The 17,202-nt window shown below is 42.8% G+C and overlaps 1 protein-coding gene across 3 annotated transcripts in view; it reads right to left on the bottom strand.

Moving 5' to 3' along the window:
* Positions 1 to 1,383: 1,383 nt before the first annotated feature.
* Positions 1,384 to 17,202, bottom strand: part of CWH43 (cell wall biogenesis 43 C-terminal homolog) — a 46,934-nt gene continuing 31,115 nt past the window's right edge. For 2 of the 3 annotated variants that reach the window (XM_079989708.1, XM_079989707.1), the window contains 10 exons: positions 16,587 to 16,841; positions 15,822 to 15,947; positions 13,288 to 13,367; positions 11,060 to 11,165; positions 10,351 to 10,486; positions 8,869 to 9,018; positions 5,997 to 6,141; positions 4,201 to 4,262; positions 2,744 to 2,899; positions 1,384 to 1,590 (listed from right to left, as the gene is read on the bottom strand). In XM_079989708.1, coding sequence (XP_079845834.1) covers positions 1,500 to 1,590; positions 2,744 to 2,899; positions 4,201 to 4,262; positions 5,997 to 6,141; positions 8,869 to 9,018; positions 10,351 to 10,486; positions 11,060 to 11,165; positions 13,288 to 13,367; positions 15,822 to 15,947; positions 16,587 to 16,841 — 1,307 coding nt within the window. In that variant the 3' untranslated portion in view covers positions 1,384 to 1,499. Of the gene's footprint in view, positions 1,591 to 2,743; positions 2,900 to 4,200; positions 4,263 to 5,996; positions 6,142 to 8,868; positions 9,019 to 10,350; positions 10,487 to 11,059; positions 11,166 to 13,287; positions 13,368 to 15,821; positions 15,948 to 16,586; positions 16,842 to 17,202 lie in introns of those variants that run through there. The other variant, XR_013842136.1, reaches the window with a different exon arrangement.

Genomic DNA, 17,202 nt, shown 5'->3' with positions numbered 1-17,202 from the left:
AAAAAATAATTGCAGCTTTACCTTCTGATTCTCACAAGGGTAAAATGTTCTGGCAATTTCAAAACAAAACAAAACAAGGATTTCTCTCTAATCTTTGTAACAACTTCTGATGTGAACTAAAAGTATCCTATTATTCAAACAAATGAGATTTTGTTTCAGTTGGCTTTCAACATATTCCTTAGCACAATAGCAGCAAAATGCAATACCTGCAACAGATATGTGCGGGACACCTCTACTATTCTGTATATGTTTTCAGAGTCCCAAAGTTGTAAAAAGTCCAACCAACTCCATTTAGGATACTTGCAGGGGCAATAAATACTTAGGATGAGAACTAATGACTGCTGTGGGTAGGGCAATGTCATACAAGGTGCACCAATACTGCAAATGGGTAGAGCAAAGGTTTCGAATGTATGACAGAGCCAGAACAAAAAAGACCTCCTCCACTAGCTACAGTGGCTGTACTGGGACAGAAAATGCCATTTTAGGACAGGGACTAAAGAGTGACTGAATAGTTGAGTTTGGGAAGCAATTTCCAGATGACCGTTGCCAGCTGGAGAAGCTTCAGAAGATGTTTTGAAGTTGCATGCCATAGCACCAATTCCATGCTTTAACTAGCATAAACAGAGTAAAATAGGCATCACAGTGTATATACTGTCCAACTTACAATAGGGAGTTATGAACAGAGCCAGCCCCACTTGCACCCACTCCCAGGAAACGAGAAGCTTACTATGACCTAGCTTTCAAAGTATGCAGCAAGTTTCTAAGCAGCACAGAGATGCATTGTCTCCACTATTCATAAGAGGACCATACTTCTGATATATACTTGGCCCCTAGAGGACAAACAGATGCATTGCACTAAAGGCCAGTCTGGCAACAAATTGAATACAGTGGTACCTCGGTTTAAGAACAGTCCAGTTTTAGAACGATTCGGTTTACAAACTCCGCAAAAGCAGAAATAGTGTCCCGGTTTGAGAACTTTACCTCAGTCTAAGAACAGAATCCGAACGGTGGAAGGGCACTGGCGGCGGGAGGCCTCATTAGGGAAAGCATGCCTCGGTTTAAGAACAGTTTTGGTTTAAGAACGGACTTCCGAAATGGATTAAGTTCGTAAACCGAGGTACCACTGTACAGTATAGGAAATTTTCTTCTACAAATATAATCACCATTTTCATAAGCAAACTCTACTTTTCTGAATGCATTAAGTAGTTAGCGGTGGCATTGAACACGAACAGACAGACACACAATGCAACACACATTTGCTGCCCCATCAAACCAAATGGTATAGTGTGAAAAGCTGGATGCTGTGGCCTGAATTACGCACATTTACACATGTTGCTTACTTCACATGGTTTATTTTGTTTCTCTTGGGCAAGGCAAGGGTGATCCATTTGGTTTAAGTCCATGAGACATGAAAGTGGATGTGGCTCAGTCCTAAGTCACTGGTTTTCACAGTGCAGTGGGTGTCCTCCTTTTTGCTAACCTGTTGGCGTGTCATTCTTCTAGCAGCTAGCTTGCTTAAAGTACTTTGGTGTGCTCATGTGAAAATGATGGTTCATCTCATAATTGTGCCCATCTTGATAACATCCAAACCTGTACAAAAATAATGTGTGAGACGTTCATGGTATAAGCATCTTTCTCCTTCCCTAATTGTGCAGTTTTATAGCAAAAAAAATGTAATTAGTAATATCAGGGTAGAAAATAAATTGAAATTAGGTTATTTAATTTTACTGCCCCAGTACACAGGTTTCCTTCTGCCTTTGGACACATATCTGGTGGAACTAAGCCCCACTGACTTCACTGAGACTTACTTCTGAGTAAACATGCATATACTGTAGTTGTGCTACATGATTCTTTGATTTCATTGAGACTTGGTACATAATGAACTATCCAAAATGCTAGAACAACTATCATTCAAATGGGAACTGCAGCAAAATGCTGCAGTGTTGAGTACTTTTGTTGGCGCTGTGGTCTAAACCACTGAGCCTAGGGCTTGCCAAGCAGAAGGTCGGCGGTTTGAATCCCCGCAACGGGGTGAGCTCCCATTGCTTGGTCGCAGCTCCTGCCAACCTAGCAGTTCGAAAGCACGTCAAAGTACAAGTAGATAAATAGGTGTCGCTCCAGCGGGAAAGTAAACAGCGTTTCCATGCACTGCTCTGGTTCTCCAGAAGTGGCTTGGTCATGTTGGCCACATGACCCGGAAGCTGTCTGCGGACAAACGCCGGCTCCCTCAGCCTATAGAGTGAGATGAGCACCGCAACCCCAGAGTCATCCGCGACTGGACCTAACGGTCAGCGGTCCCTTTAACTTTTACTAGCCAGCCATTTTCTCTTCCAGGATACTCAATTTCAGTTTCTTCACATGCACAAGCCACTTTTCTGTATTTTATGCCCAACATAAACTCTGAGTATGCACTATTCTCTTTGAGAGTGAGGTGCTCCCTTAGGCATTTTTTGTCTCTAATTTTATATATATATATAAATTTGGCAAACTAAATATGCTGACTCTGGTTTCTCAGTGGCCCCATGTTGGCTACAATCCTGCCCATACTCGCCAGCTGAATTCATTCTCTGAGAGAGCAATTCTCAAAAAAAGAATTACAAAAAAGGAATCTCTTTACTGAAAGTCACAGGTACAGGCTGCTAAACTTACTGATTCCCATATTTCATGTTCACAAAACTGATGGCAATTTCAAAGCTACTCACTTGAAAACATTGTGGCACATTTTAATTTTAAATGCACTAACCTCGTGGCAAAATGTGTTTCCTTCGATACTTCACTGGGGTCAATGGTGAGTTTGTCATTGTCAATATAATTATCTGGGTCATCTGGGATTCTAAATTTTGCCATTTGAAGTTCAGAATCACTCAGATGAGCATGAGAAATTCGAGCGTAGCCCAATCTGCCATAAATGCAAATAATTTTTTTCAATGAAGTGAAACATCTCATTCATTTTATCTTTTTACTCATTCAAGATTTCCAAATAGTTTCTAGCCTTTGTGACTGTTTGCCATCCGATAATATAAATGGCAGGTTTCAGTATCTAATTAACTGCTTCTCAAGCTATTAATGGAATAAAATAATGGAGTTGTGGAGTTGGAAGAGACCCCAAGGGTCATCTAGTCCAACCCCCCTGGCAATGCAGGAATCCAGCCCTAAGCAGTTTTTGAGTGAGCTTGAACCACAATACAAATCGTCTGGTTAACAGCTGGACACACTGACCCATTGCACCACTAGCTGCTCTAAAAGCACAACTCAGGCCCCATCTGTGCTATACACACCACTTTAAACAGCCATGGTTCGCCTCCCCACCAAATAATAATGGGAATAGTAGCTTGTTGACCTGCAGACAAAATTAATACCATTTTAAGAAAGTTGCATCCACTTTGAACAAATACAAATGAATGGTAATCATTCATTTCTATAGGAAAAGGTTAAAGAGATGGAGACATTCCCATTTGCTGTGAACTCACTGCGTTTCCAGTACAGTCGTACCTCGGTTTTCAGACAGAATCCATTCCAGAAGTCCGTTGGACTTCCGAAAACGTTCAGAAACCAAGGCGCGGCTTCTGATTGGCTGCAGGAGCTTCCTGCACTCAACTGGAAGCCACAGAAGCCGCGTCAGACGTTCAGCTTCCAAAGAACATTTGCAAACCGGAACACTCACTTCTGAGTTTGCGGCGTTTGGGAGCCAAAACGTTCGAGTCAGAAGGTGTTCGGCAACCAAGGTACGACTGTACTGTGTTCTTAATGCATGTTCACACAATGCTATCCAACAGCTTCACACCTTCCTAATTCATCTCTTGTCAAGGTTTGAACACCCTTGCATAGAGTAAATCTATCCCTACCCCATAAACACCCCCACCCCAGTGTGTACACAAACAGAAATGAATTAAAGCTGTACTGATGTTGGACAGCTGGAAGGGGAGAACAACATCCATTTTCTGTGAGGTGGTACATGAGATAATAGTGACCCCATAGTTGTCCTTGAATGGACTTAACCGTCAAGGGGTCCTTTACCTTTTAATGTGAACACACCCTGTGTCACAGTCTGATGATACAAAACCTGCCCCTCAAACTGGTCGCTCGAAAATACAGAGCATGATACTAGCATGCACAGCACATAAAATGGCGGCTGAGTATATGAGACAAGAAGAGAGCGAGGGTCCGTAGGCAAACAACCAAGGTATCTATTTAACGTACCTTATTAATCCACGATACATTATATAACTGCACCATCTGTCTTGATCTGTGTTGTCGATATCCTAAGCAGCAGTAAAACAAATGCAAGGGGAAATGGTTCGTGAAAAAAGTTTCAGCAGATGCTAACAAAGTCACTGTGTTTATAGGTTTCAGATGATCAAACTGCAGCTAGAATTTGCAAAACCAGAGAAACTACTGGTATTGAACTATTTTAAAATATTAGCCTGTGGGGATTGTGCAAATCATTCTAAGATTGATGCAAGTCTTCTTGTGCTCATGCATTCCTAGTTATAATCACAGCATCCACATACTAGAGAGTGATATCAGTAGACTCTTAGTAACCCCAATGTTTGCAGATGCTTAAATAATCAAAATAGCCCCATAGGAACTCAGGGGCATGGAATACTGAGAGATCAAGGGTGCAGTGGGGGGAAGTTAGATAGTGAACATTGGGCCCCTGGAGAAATTGGTTGACAGAGCATTGCGTAAGCGGTCAGAACAGAAGTTGATCTATGATATGGATGTGGTTGAGTGTTTGTAAAGGTAAAGGTAAAGGTACCCCTGCCCGTACGGGCCAGTCTTGACAGACTCTGGGGTTGTGCGCCCATCTCACTTAAGAGGCCAGGGGCCAGCGCTGTCCGGAGACACTTCCGGGTCACGTGGCCAGCGTGACATCGCTGCTCTGGCCAGAGCCAGAGCCAGAGCCAGAGCCGCACACGGAAACGCTGTTTACCTTCCCGCTAGTAAGCGGTCCCTATTTATCTACTTGCACCTGGAGGTGCTTTCGAACTGCTAGGTTGGCAGGCGCTGGGACCAAACGACAGGAGCGCACCCCGCTGCAGGGATTCGAACCGCCGACCTTTCGATCGGCAAGCCCTAGGCGCTGAGGCTTTAACCCACAGCGCCACCTGTTTGTAGCTGTAAGTAAGTAAGCAAGTGGGGAGCAGGCCCTTTTATAGACTTCTGACACACCTATGGAAAAACCAAAAATGTGAACCAGAAGCATGTGCCTTGGGCTGCTTAAGAATATGCGGAAGGGGTGAGGAAGAAAAACAATATAGACCAATCCTACTTATAAAGGCTTGGTCTTTAAATATGTAGTGAACTATGTGTTTGGAGGGAAGAGGAGAGTGTTTGGAGTACAGTGGTACCTTGGGTTACAGATGCTTCAGGTTACAGACGCTTCACGTCACAGACTCCGCTAACCCAGAAATAGTACCTCGGGTTAAGAACTTTGCTTCAGGATGAGAACAGAAACCGCGCAGCGGCAGCGGGAGGCCCCATTAGCTAGTGCTTCGGGTTAAGAACAGTTCACCCATTAGTGGTGCTTCAGGTTAAGAACAGTTTCAGGTTAAGAACGGACCTCCGGAACGAATTAAGTTCTTAACCCAAGGTACCACTGTACTGAATGTTAAATAAGTGGGAGAGCTGAAGGGAGCATGGAACAGCAGCTATGGAGGGCAGGGATTTTGTTTGTGGTTAGGTGAGAAAGGCGATGACGTGGATGAAATTGGGTTTAGGATATGATTTGTTCTAATCACTTTCATTTCAGTCTTCCATTGACTATGCATTTCTCTTCATTGTTCTTTAGATAAGCACTCTGCTATCCAGCCTGGGTAATTGTCCACACAGTGCTTTTTGCACATTAAGATTCTGATCACCTTTTTTAAAACCAATGCATGCACAGTTTCATTTTAATTTACTATTATGCCGTAAATATGTACCCAGGCCACCAAACTGCATTGTTACAGATCTTGTATTTTTACAAAAATGATTTTGGATCATAACTGTAATACCTTAACGTTGCCATTTTCAATTAATTGCAAGTAATCTCTGGAACCAGGAGCTGAAGTGATGTATCCTAGAAACACAACCTGGTTAGAGCTCATCTTCAATAAATTAGAAACAGCTATTGCTTGAAGCTCTCTATCTGAGTCTTCTCTGGGGGTGGGAAATAAGATACGATTATTATTTGAAGGAAATGGCAGTGGCAAGAATTGCAGTCAAAAGATACGATTCATCTTTCTAGGGAAATTTCTAGGGAGAGTGGGGGAATCGCAAATATTTCTGCTAACAACTGCAATCCATTATATTTGTTGCTGATCACATATGTGACCTACCCATTCTCAAAAATGTTCAAGGGGGCATAAATATAGTTACCCCATTTTATCTTCACAGCAGCCATGTGAGGTTGGTTAGGCTGAGAACTAGCAACATGCCCAAGACATTTTCTATATGGCTGAGCACAGATTTGAGTCCACCCAGCACCCCACCATTTTAATCATGAGCAAGCACCATTAAAGACTGAAACTAAATGCAAACAACTCCAGGGCTTCAATATCAGCCAAGTTCTTTTCCCGTTCCCACCCTTGGTTTGCGTACCATCTAGCTTGATTAAGCATTCCGGAGAACTCAAAGCTTGTACACTATTTTGTAACATTTTGCCTAGCCTAATAATAATAATAATAATAATATATTTATTTATACCCCGCCCATCTGGCTGTGTTTCCCCAGCCACTCTGGGCGGCTTCCAACAAAATATTAAAATACAATAGTCTATTAAACATTAAAAGCTTCCCTAAACAGGGCTGCCTTCAGATGTCTTCTAAAAGTCTGGTAGTTTATTTCCTTGACATCAGGTGGGAGGGTGTTCCACAGGGCGGGTGCCACTCCTGAGAAGGCCCTCTGTCTGGATCCGTGTAACCTCACTTTTTTGCAGGGAAGGAACCGCCAGAAGGCCCTCGGCACTGGATCTCAGTGTCCAGACAGAATGATGGGGGTGGAGACGCTCCTTCATTGTCCTGGTGTGGATTTTGGATACTTCCTTACTGGCCAATAAGGTTACTTTTGCCTTTTTTTGTCTCTAGCACAGTCATAAACACTGTCAGACTATGTTTTTCATAAGATGCTAAATTGGACATATAAAGCTGTCAGGGAACTGCCATCAACTCAGAGGCGAGAGATGGAAGGGCAGTTGTGTTATAGGGAGCCTCTGAAAATCTTGCAAAGCAGTTCCTCCTCTGGCGAGGAGGAAAGCCCCATCTCCAGTGGGAAGTGGTGCAGGGACCAGGGAATGCTAGGGAGAGCCTCAACACCGAGCCTGAGCAAACCGGAGAGGCGGGAAGTACGCCCCTGCCAGCGCCCATTCTGCGCAGTAGGCTTCGGCACAGGGAGGGGCGGAAAAGGTTGGGGGTGACGTGACTTTTATGCTGGGGGAGGTACAAAGACCGACCACTCCCAGATTCTACTAGTGATTGAGCCAGACATGAACTTACGACGCTCTTCACTGTAAATATGTTGCACCAAGAATAAAGCCTGGAAAAAACAGGTCAGAGTCTTGCCTGTTTACTCTCGAGCAACCACACCAGCACCTGACAAAAGCATTTTTAAAAATAGAATATTAATCTTCTTGGTCTAGTCATTGAGCAAAGTGAAAGGAAAGGAATTTCTATTCCATACCACTCCATCTAAAAGTGGTATGGATTTGCACATGTGCCAGAGCCACCACACTTATATTTAATATTTAACACCACCAAATAGCACTTCTCAGTGAACTCAGTTCACAAACCCAACTGCTCCTCATCATGTCTGATGAGATATTAACTGATGTATGTGCTTGTATCAACCAGTCCTTTGGCTCTGCGAAACACAGAGCCAACCTGAGTTCCACAACATCTTCTGTTTTTCGTCTGCCCTCCCTACTTTCACTCTCATTTTTTAATCAACTACAGTACTCAAAATAACATGCAACGGCAGCAGCCAGAATGTTGGTAGCTCAGAGCTGGAAACACAACAAGGTCCCTACCAGAGTAGAATGGCAGATGAAACTCCTAGACTAGGAGGAAATAGCGGAAATTACTGGGAAAATCAGAAATCAGGAAGGTCAAAATTTCAACAGAGAATGGGGGAAATTTATATTATATTTGGAAGACCACTGTAAACATTTGAACTCTTTAGCAGGTTTAAAACAACTCTTGTAATGTAACAAAGACTTGGACACAATGGACAACTGAAAAATTGGGGTGACGATGATATGCAATAGAAAAGGTTAAGTAAAAAACCCAAGGAGGGGTGGAGGGAAGTGGGCGGAGGTAAACGGCCTCAGTCCTGTATACCTGAAGGAGCGTCTCCACCCCCAGCGTTCAGCCTGGACACTGAGGTCCAGTGCCGAGGGCCTTCTGGCGGTTCTCTCCCTGAGAGAAGTGAGGTTACATGGATCCTGGCAGAGGGCCTTCTAAGTAGTGGCGCCTGCCCTGTGGAACGCCCTCCCATGAGATGCCAAGGAAATAAGCAACTATCTTACTTTTAAAAGACATCTGAAGGCAGCCCTGTTTAGGGAAATTTTTAATGTTTAATGCTGTATTGTGTTTTTAATATTTGGTTGGAAGCCACCCAGAAAGAATCTTGTTTATTTGTTTTTTATACAAGACTTTGAATGTAAACACTAATTTGTAAAGCCAAATAAATTTTCTTTTTTAAAAAAACTACTCAAAAGAACATGACTCCGGTTGATTCTAATCTTCAGTACTGGATGACATCCATCCATTACCGATATCAGTATTTTTCTCAGATGTGGATGGAATAATAATAATAATAATAATAATAATAATAATTGTATTATCTTAAATAGTTGGCTTATTTTCTGTTCACAACAATTTTCATACATACTCTTCATTTCCAAAATGAGCAACCACAAAATCCACCAGTTTCCCTGTGAAGTTCACAGTCATGGAGATGGCTGGTGCTATCTCTCCCTCAGGAGAAGGGAGAAGATGGTGTCTGGACTTCAGGACTGGGTATCTTGACAGAACCATCATCCTGCGTTACATTAAAGTAAAGTTACTGAACACAGCTAGTTCCAAAGCACAATGCAAACTAAAACCAGCACCTGCAGTTCAGTGACCCAAGGCAGTCGTTCAAGGTATCACCACTGGGTAGGAGACTTAATGAGCTAGGATGGGAGAAGAGGGCAAAAGAGGCTGACTCAGGAAACTGGGTAATCATCTCATAGCTAAATAGGGTTTAAAGCCTGAGCAGGATTCAATAAAAGATAAGGGTGAAAATTATGGGATGTTGTGGCTTTAGGTCCAGGAACAGATAATGTTCTATGGCATGGCGGGGAAATCATGTAAGCGTAAGCCAACAAGTTCCTCTCTCACTTCCATATCTTCATTCTAGGAAGTAATAGATGAGAATTCAAGGTACATGCTTTCCACATCTCTCCCCATTTAATACCAAGACTGCAGCTTGGATAAAATGAGAAGCCGTGGTTAAGCAAAATATGAAGCAAAAGCTTGCAATCTCCTCATAGCCACACTGGATGAGACGGGGCGGGGCGGGGGGCAGACTTTGCAAGCCTGGAATTCACAGTGACTGCTTCGTGTCATGTAAAATTATGGTTTAGCGAAATCCAAACTAGACCTGTAGAGGACTGAGAGTTAGCTAAAGGCATGTTCAGGATGCAGGACATGCCCTATGGGATATGGGATAATGAAGGCATGCTATGAAATGCCATAATTCAGAAGTATCTGCATCCAAAAAGAAAGAAAGAAAGAAAGAAACCCAGGAAAATGATATACTGTATTTTTCACCCCATAGGAGGGGAAATGTGTGTGCGTCCTATGGGGCGAATGTAGGCTTTCGCTGAAGCCTGGAGAGTGAGAGGGGTCGGTGCGCACCGACCCCTCTCGCTCTCCAGGCTTCAGGAAGCTATCCGCAAGCCTAGGGAGCCCGGCGCGAAGTCGCACAGCTCTCCCACGGCTTATGGAGAGCTGCCTGCATCCCGAAGCCTGGGGCGCGCTGAGCTCAGCACGCCCCAGGCTTCGGGCTTCGCGCAGCTCTCCGCAAGCCGTGGGAGAGCTGTGCGACTTCTCGCCAGGCTCCCTAGGCTTGCAGATAGCAGCCTGTTCTGGGGCCTGGGGTTGGGGGAAGCTCGGGCTTCCCCCGCCCCAGCCCCGCGCCTAGGGGGGAAATAAATTTTTATTTCTTTATTTCCCCCCAAAAAAACTAGGTGCGCCCCTATAGGGCGAAAAATACGGTAACTTGATATCACACTTGATATAAACACAATAGCATTCTTATTACAATGCATCAAATATCTATGTCTTTAATCACCTATTGCACCTCTGTAATCAAATACAGTTCACTCACCCCCAAGTATGATCTCGGGTACTTGGGCCAAAATCTGTGTAAAAACCAAGTTTCTCTCCCAACCACATGGTTGGATCATTGTTCCCAATGAATGGCTTAGAAGCGTCACTCTCCACAATAGTAATAAAGTCTGCCCCTGGGAAACAAAACAATGGGTTGAGAAGTTTAGCTATATTACTATACCTTCAGTATTTATTTATTTATTTATTGTTTGAAAAGAGAGGCAAGCAAACAGCGGGAAACTGGGTAGTAATCTCATAACATCAACCGTTTCAATTTTTTCTGTCAAATGCAAAGAACAAAGCATATTATTGATTCTGCCATCTCTGCATTGTCTCATTGACCCTTTTGGTAAAAGGCTTTAGTATGCGGGGGGGGGGGGGATAAAATGATCTCATCTTCTCACTCCACAGGAGCAATACTGGTTTTTGTGAAAGAAAATATCTAATACAAATATCTAATAGAAAAAAACTATGTCTCCTTGTGTTACTCACCTGAATGACGTTTCTGCTTTCCCCCCATAACATTAGTATGACATAATAGCAATCATAATTAACAACAAAAATAATTATAGCAACTGAAGGTTGTTCCCATTCTAGCCCAGAGCTCTGATTTCTTGGTTCTATACCCCTCTGCCACAGGTGGAAGAGTCTATCACAGAAGACAAGAGAGGCATAATGCACAAGCTATATAATTTTGTTGAAAGTACCTGTTTGATTCAGAAGGACGACCGATCGCTCTAAGCTGGACCACCCATCATTATCATAGCCAAACCTGAATGGCCAAATCAGGGCTGAAAAGTTTTTCTTTGGAGGCTACAGATAAATCAGAAGGGAAAACAAAAAGTTCAGTCTCACTACATTTACAATCACGTTCTTTGACTAGTGTACGAGCAATACAAAAGTGGCTGATAGGATTACAGAGGTTGGTATAATATGCGCATAATAAAAAGGTAAAGGTAAAGGGACCCCTGACCATTAGGTCCAGTCGTGGCTGACGGGGGTTGCAGCACTCATCTCGCTTTACTGGCCAAGGGAGCCAGCATACAGCTTACGGGTCATGTGGCCAGCATGACTAAGCCGCTTCTGGCGAACCAGAGCAGCGCACTGAAACACCATTTACCTTCCCGCCGGAGCAGTACCTACCGGTATTTATCTGCTTGCACTTTGATGTGCTTTTGAACTGCTAGGTTGGCAGGAGCAGGGACCGAGCAACGGGAGCTCACCCTGTTGTGGGGATTCGAACCGCTGACGTTCTAGAGTCCTAGGCTCTGTGGTTTAACCCACAGCGCCACCCGCATCCCTTATACACATAATATTTGCCCCAAAATAGAGAAAATAAAGGAACGCATGACAAAAGGAAATAATGAATCCCAGTTCTCTTCCCTAGATGTATCCAAGTCAAAGTACATGTAACTGCAGTTGTATACCTTTCTCCTGTATCTCCTTCCCCTATTGCCTTCCTCACTGCAAGCTATTTGAAACAGGAGCCTGTCTTGTTTGCTAGTGAAAACTGGTAAGGTGCCGTATGTAATGATATATACATCATACATAAGGACAAAATATGGGGGAGTTATTCCAAAATTATGACCTAGTATAGGCTAGGGGAATGATCTGATTTAAAATTATTATAAGTTACTCTTATTTAAGTCCAGTCTAGGATTTGTCGTGGGTGCTGTGGCTTTTGCATGTACGTCTATCATTTTGTAGCTGAATCGTGACCATGCTCCGTCAAAAAGTGCTGAGTGCTGGAGCCTTACAGAAACTTTGAATTGTCATCATTTTGTATAATAATCAAGGCACAGCACACGCTGAGTACTGTGAATTCGTCCTTAAAGATTAGGGGTCAGCAAACTTTTTCAGCAGGAGGGCCGGTCCACTGTCCTGCAGACCTTGTGGGGGGGGCGGACTATATTTTTTTTTGGGGGGGGGTGTTGAACAAATTCCTATGCCCCACAAATAACCCGGTAAAGGTAAAGGTACCCCTGACCGTTAGGTCCAGTCGCGGACAACTCTTGGGTTGCATGCTCATCTCGCTCTATAGGCTGAAGGAGCCGGCGTTTGTCCGCAGACAGCTTCCAGGTCATGTGGCCAGCATGACTAAGCTGCTTCTGGCGAACCAGAGCAGTGCATGCACGGAAACGCTGTTTACCTTCTCGCCGGAGTGGTACCTATTAATCTACTTGCACTTTGACATGCTTTCTAACTGCTAGGTGGGCAGGAGCTGGGACCGAACAATGGGAGTTCACCCCGTTGCGGGGATTCAAACCACTAACCTTCTGATTGGCAAGTCCTAGGCTCAGTGGTTTAGACCACAGCGCCACCCGCATCCCTCACAAATAACCCAGAGATGCATTTTTAAATAAAAGCAGACATTCAACTCATGTAAAAACACTAGGCCAGCCCCACAAATAACCCAGAGGTGCATTTTAAATAAAAGGACACATTCTACTCATGTAAAAACACGCTGATTCCCGAACCATCCGCAGGCCAGATTTAGAAGGCGATTGGGCCAGATCCGGCCCCCGGGCCTTAGTTTGCCTGCCCATGTTAAATATTGTTTTTGCACTAGTATTTGCATGTAAAGATGCAAGTATTATAAATGATACAGTCATACCTCCGTTTACACAACCCTCTGTTTACGTAAACTTCGGGATGCGCGTGCGGCAAACCCATAAGTATTTATCGGTTTCGCCCCGCGCGCATGCACAGAAGCGGTCCTCAGGTTGCAGAAACCTGAGGGATCCTACCAACCTCCGGAACAGATCCCGTCCGCAACCGGAGATACCACTGTATTTCTTTCTGATTTTGCAGTTTGAACTGAGTGAGCTGTGTATGTACCACTTAGAGATTATCGCAATTAAGCAGTATATCTGTCAAAATAAAGTAAACAGTTAAAATCAAATTTAAATGGATTAAAAGCAAGCAAATGACTCACCCCATGTCCTAATTTTTTCTCATAAGCTTTATATCGCAATCCTAATCCCAGCAGGCCTACCCCAACGAACAGCCACAGAGCTAGGGAAAAAAATCAACAGTGTATATTAATATAAGGGAGCCATAATAAAAATTGATTTGGGGGAATCTACAAATATCAGCTATTAATAACATGTCAGGAATAGTGCCCAACTTATATTGAGCTGGCAAATTCTTACAAAGGCAGTTTTCACAGTCCTTCACTTTATCCTTTGTGAAATATGCTGGCAACATTTGCTCTTGCCCTGGGATCTTTTTTTTAGAGAGTGTGCATTGGTTATGGATGTCCAGTTTGGGGAAAACGTTAAATGGGGACATGAACACACCAGGTGAAAACATCCCATCCTGGACTGCCAACTGGTGTGGATGGGAAACAATGGTTTAGGAATCAGAGATAGAATATTTAAATCCCTCATCTATGGACACCCTTGTACCAACGCGCACACACTTAACAATTTCATCTGAGCTTCCTGTTGTGCAAGATAACATCCTTGGGTGGACATAGCCTGGTTCTCCTTTGGACCAATTTAGGAGCTTTAGTCCTCCTGATAAGGGATACATTTTAATGGTGAAAATATGTTTCCTCTCACAGATAAGTGGTATGTCAGAACTGTGGATGTATCATAACCATAACTCTTGCTGTTGTTGTTGTTTAGTCGTTTAGTCGTGTCCGACTCTTCGTGACCCCCTGGACCAGAGCACGCCAAGCACTTCTGTCTTCCACTGCCTCCCGCAGTTTGGTCAAACTCATGCTGGTAGCTTCGAGAACACTATCCAACCATCTCGTCCTCTGTCGTCCCCTTCTCCTTGTGCCCTCCATCTTTCCCAACATCAGGGTCTTTTCCAGGGAGTCTTCTCTTCTCATGAGGTGGCCAAAGTACTGGAGCCTCAGCTTCAGGATCTGTTCTTCCAATGAACACTCAGGGCTGATTTCCTTTAACTCTTGCTACCAGCTGCCAAATCAATGCATTCCAGGACGACAACCAGGAACAGAACTAGCTGACTAGTAACTTGATTTTTGTTTAGTTTTATTATATACAGCAGAATAAAGCACAGCTTTGTACAAGTTACTATATATACACGGGCGAGATTCAAACTCCTATTCCAAACTCAACACTCCAACAACCAAGCTGCTGTGTCATAAGGGAGAACTTAGCCAATCACCACCTGTTGCTAGGCTTTCCTGTCTCAAAGCAGAAGTTCTCACGTACTCTGTTTAACTTGGCTTGTAGCCAACACACTAACTGTCTACTCAAAAGCTGCACATACTCAATGTCTCAACAAGAACTTGCAAACATATCCACTGAACTCTTGGACTGATGAACAATGTTCAGCAATACAGTGATGTTGCAAAGACACTAATTTGGCAATAATTCAGCTGTTACAGATGACTTTTTAGGCAGGATTCTTTTTTTAAAATAATATTTATTAAGATTTCAAAAAAGTTACAATAATAAAAAAGAAAATAAAAAGAAGAGAAAAATACAAAACACAAAAAGATAAAAAACAATTAAAAACAAATCAATCTTTCCATATCTTAACTTTCATTTACTTGTTTCCCTGACCTCCTCGCACCTCCCTTTTTTGTATTCTAGTTCAATTAATTATTTCAGCAAATCCTTTCCATTTTTGCTTTTATCCTAATAGTTTATCTTAATATATTATAACTTTACATTCTCACCTGTTAACAATCCATCTTTAAATACTCCTTTATAACATTACTGCTAAAGCCACATAACTTCATTCCAGCATCCTTCTAACATTCCTTAATTTTACAATATTTCTGTAAATAGTCTTTAAATTTCTTCCAATCTTCTTCTACCAACTCTTCTCCCAGGTCTCGGATTCTGCCAGTCGTTTCCGCCAGTTCCATGTATTCCGTCACCTTCATCTGCCATTCTTCCCAGGTGGGTAAATCTTGTGTCTTCCAATACTTCGCGATGAGTATTCTTGCTGCTGTTGTGGCATACATAAAAAAAGTTCTATCCTTCTTTAACACCAATTGGCCAACCATGCCCAGGAGAAAGGCCTCTGGTTTCTTCAGGAAGGTATATCTAAATACCTTTTTCATTTCATTATAAATCATCTCCCAGAAAGCCTTAATCCTTGGGCATGTCCACCAAAGGTGAAAGAATGTACCTTCAGTCTCTTTACATTTCCAGCATTTATTATCGGGCAAATGATATATTTTTGCGAGCTTGACTGGTGTCATGTACCACCTGTATATCATTTTCATAATATTCTCTCTTAAGGCATTACATGCCGTAAACTTCATACCTGTGGTCCACAACTGTTCCCACTCAGCCAGCATAATGTTGTGTCCCACATCTTGTGCCCACTTTTTAGGCAGGATTCTTGAGTGCATCATCTAAACTTGGATGTGGTCTAACTGTTTATGCCTGAAGCACCCAAACAAACCACCCTCTAGCCTGGTGCATTTAATGACCTGTAAGTTTATCTGGCAATTTTTGAGAATTGAAGCAAAGTTATACTTACATAATTTGATGTATTTTTCACTTTCATGGAAGAATGGTTTATCACTACTTTTTACCCTGAACAGAGAGTGAAGATCCTTCCTGCATTCAACTAGTGTGCCTATGACAATAAACAGCATGGTGAACCCTGTAATCAAAATATAACAGGGGTTATGACCAGTGGGAAGGGAAACTTGCACAAGAATATTCCAATATTATATTGTCAGTCAGCCAACTTGTAAGTACATAGAAGGTGAAGAGTTTAGCAATTTGCAAAGCTGATCCCTAATTCATCACTTATGCATTAAGCCAACACAATAAACAGGACAAGGTGGGCATTTGGAACAGCCAGCATCAAATCAAATCTCTCCATTGGCCGATCCCAACTTTACTTTCGTAGCCAAAATGACACCACTACACACAGAGAGAGGCAGGAAGGGGAGGGAAGATATCAGCAGGCTTTGAAGGAACTTCAACATTTGCACAAGTAAAAAAAAAAGTGGGAGGGGGACTTATGGGGTGGAATCAGAAAACAGTCCAATGAGGAATGAGCATGCTCAGTGGTCATGGAATGTTGAATATTTTTTGCTGGGGGGGGGGGGCAGAAAAAAAGGGACGGAGGGGGAATGGAATGCAATGGAGTATACTGAACAGGGACACTCCACGCTGCAACTTTGTCAAAGTACAGAAAGAACTGTGAAACCATTCTCAATTGTATTTTATAGTCTTTAGATACCCAAACCAAGTAAATGTGATGACTTTTCTTGGCTAAGAAGGGCAAACATACCCAAAAGAATATGAGAGCTTTCTCTAGCATAGATTCCACCAGGCACAAATTTATAAGCTGTGCACCACACACAGAAGAATGTGTCTAGCACAAGTATGAGCATGGCTGTACTCATGACTTTCCCAGGATGTAAACAGCTAACGAAGCATCCGGTTATGCGAGGCCACACGCACATTGTAAAGACAGCTAGGAGGTCGCCAGCAATGGCTGCATACCACGTTCGTAAGCCAAGCAGACCAGCTGCTCCTGCTGCACCTATTTAAAAACAGACAAAAAAATGATGCCAAAGTCATGAAACATTGCTATGTATTGTCATTCTGATCAATATGGCACCACTGTCATTTGGTTGTAGGTTCTACTCAGAGTAGGTCTAGTACTCTAGAACAGTCATGTCTATTAATTTCGATGGTTCTGCTCTGACTAGAACTAATGTTGGCTATAACACACAATGATAAATATGGCACCATAAAATCTCATGGAAACAACCCCTTTATAAATATAACGCAGTATCAATATCCCCTTTATTATAATAAAACATCCTCATGAATAAAAACAATCGCAGACCTTATTATAACTGGGATCGGAGTAAACAATAAAGGGTTCCCAAGACTAATAA

The sequence above is a fragment of the Podarcis cretensis genome, assembly GCF_951804945.1.
Source record: "Podarcis cretensis genome assembly, chromosome: 9".
Classification (NCBI taxonomy): Eukaryota; Metazoa; Chordata; class Lepidosauria; order Squamata; family Lacertidae; genus Podarcis; species Podarcis cretensis.
Note: the sequence above shows the minus strand (reverse complement) of the source record. Positions and strands in the feature narration are given on the sequence as shown.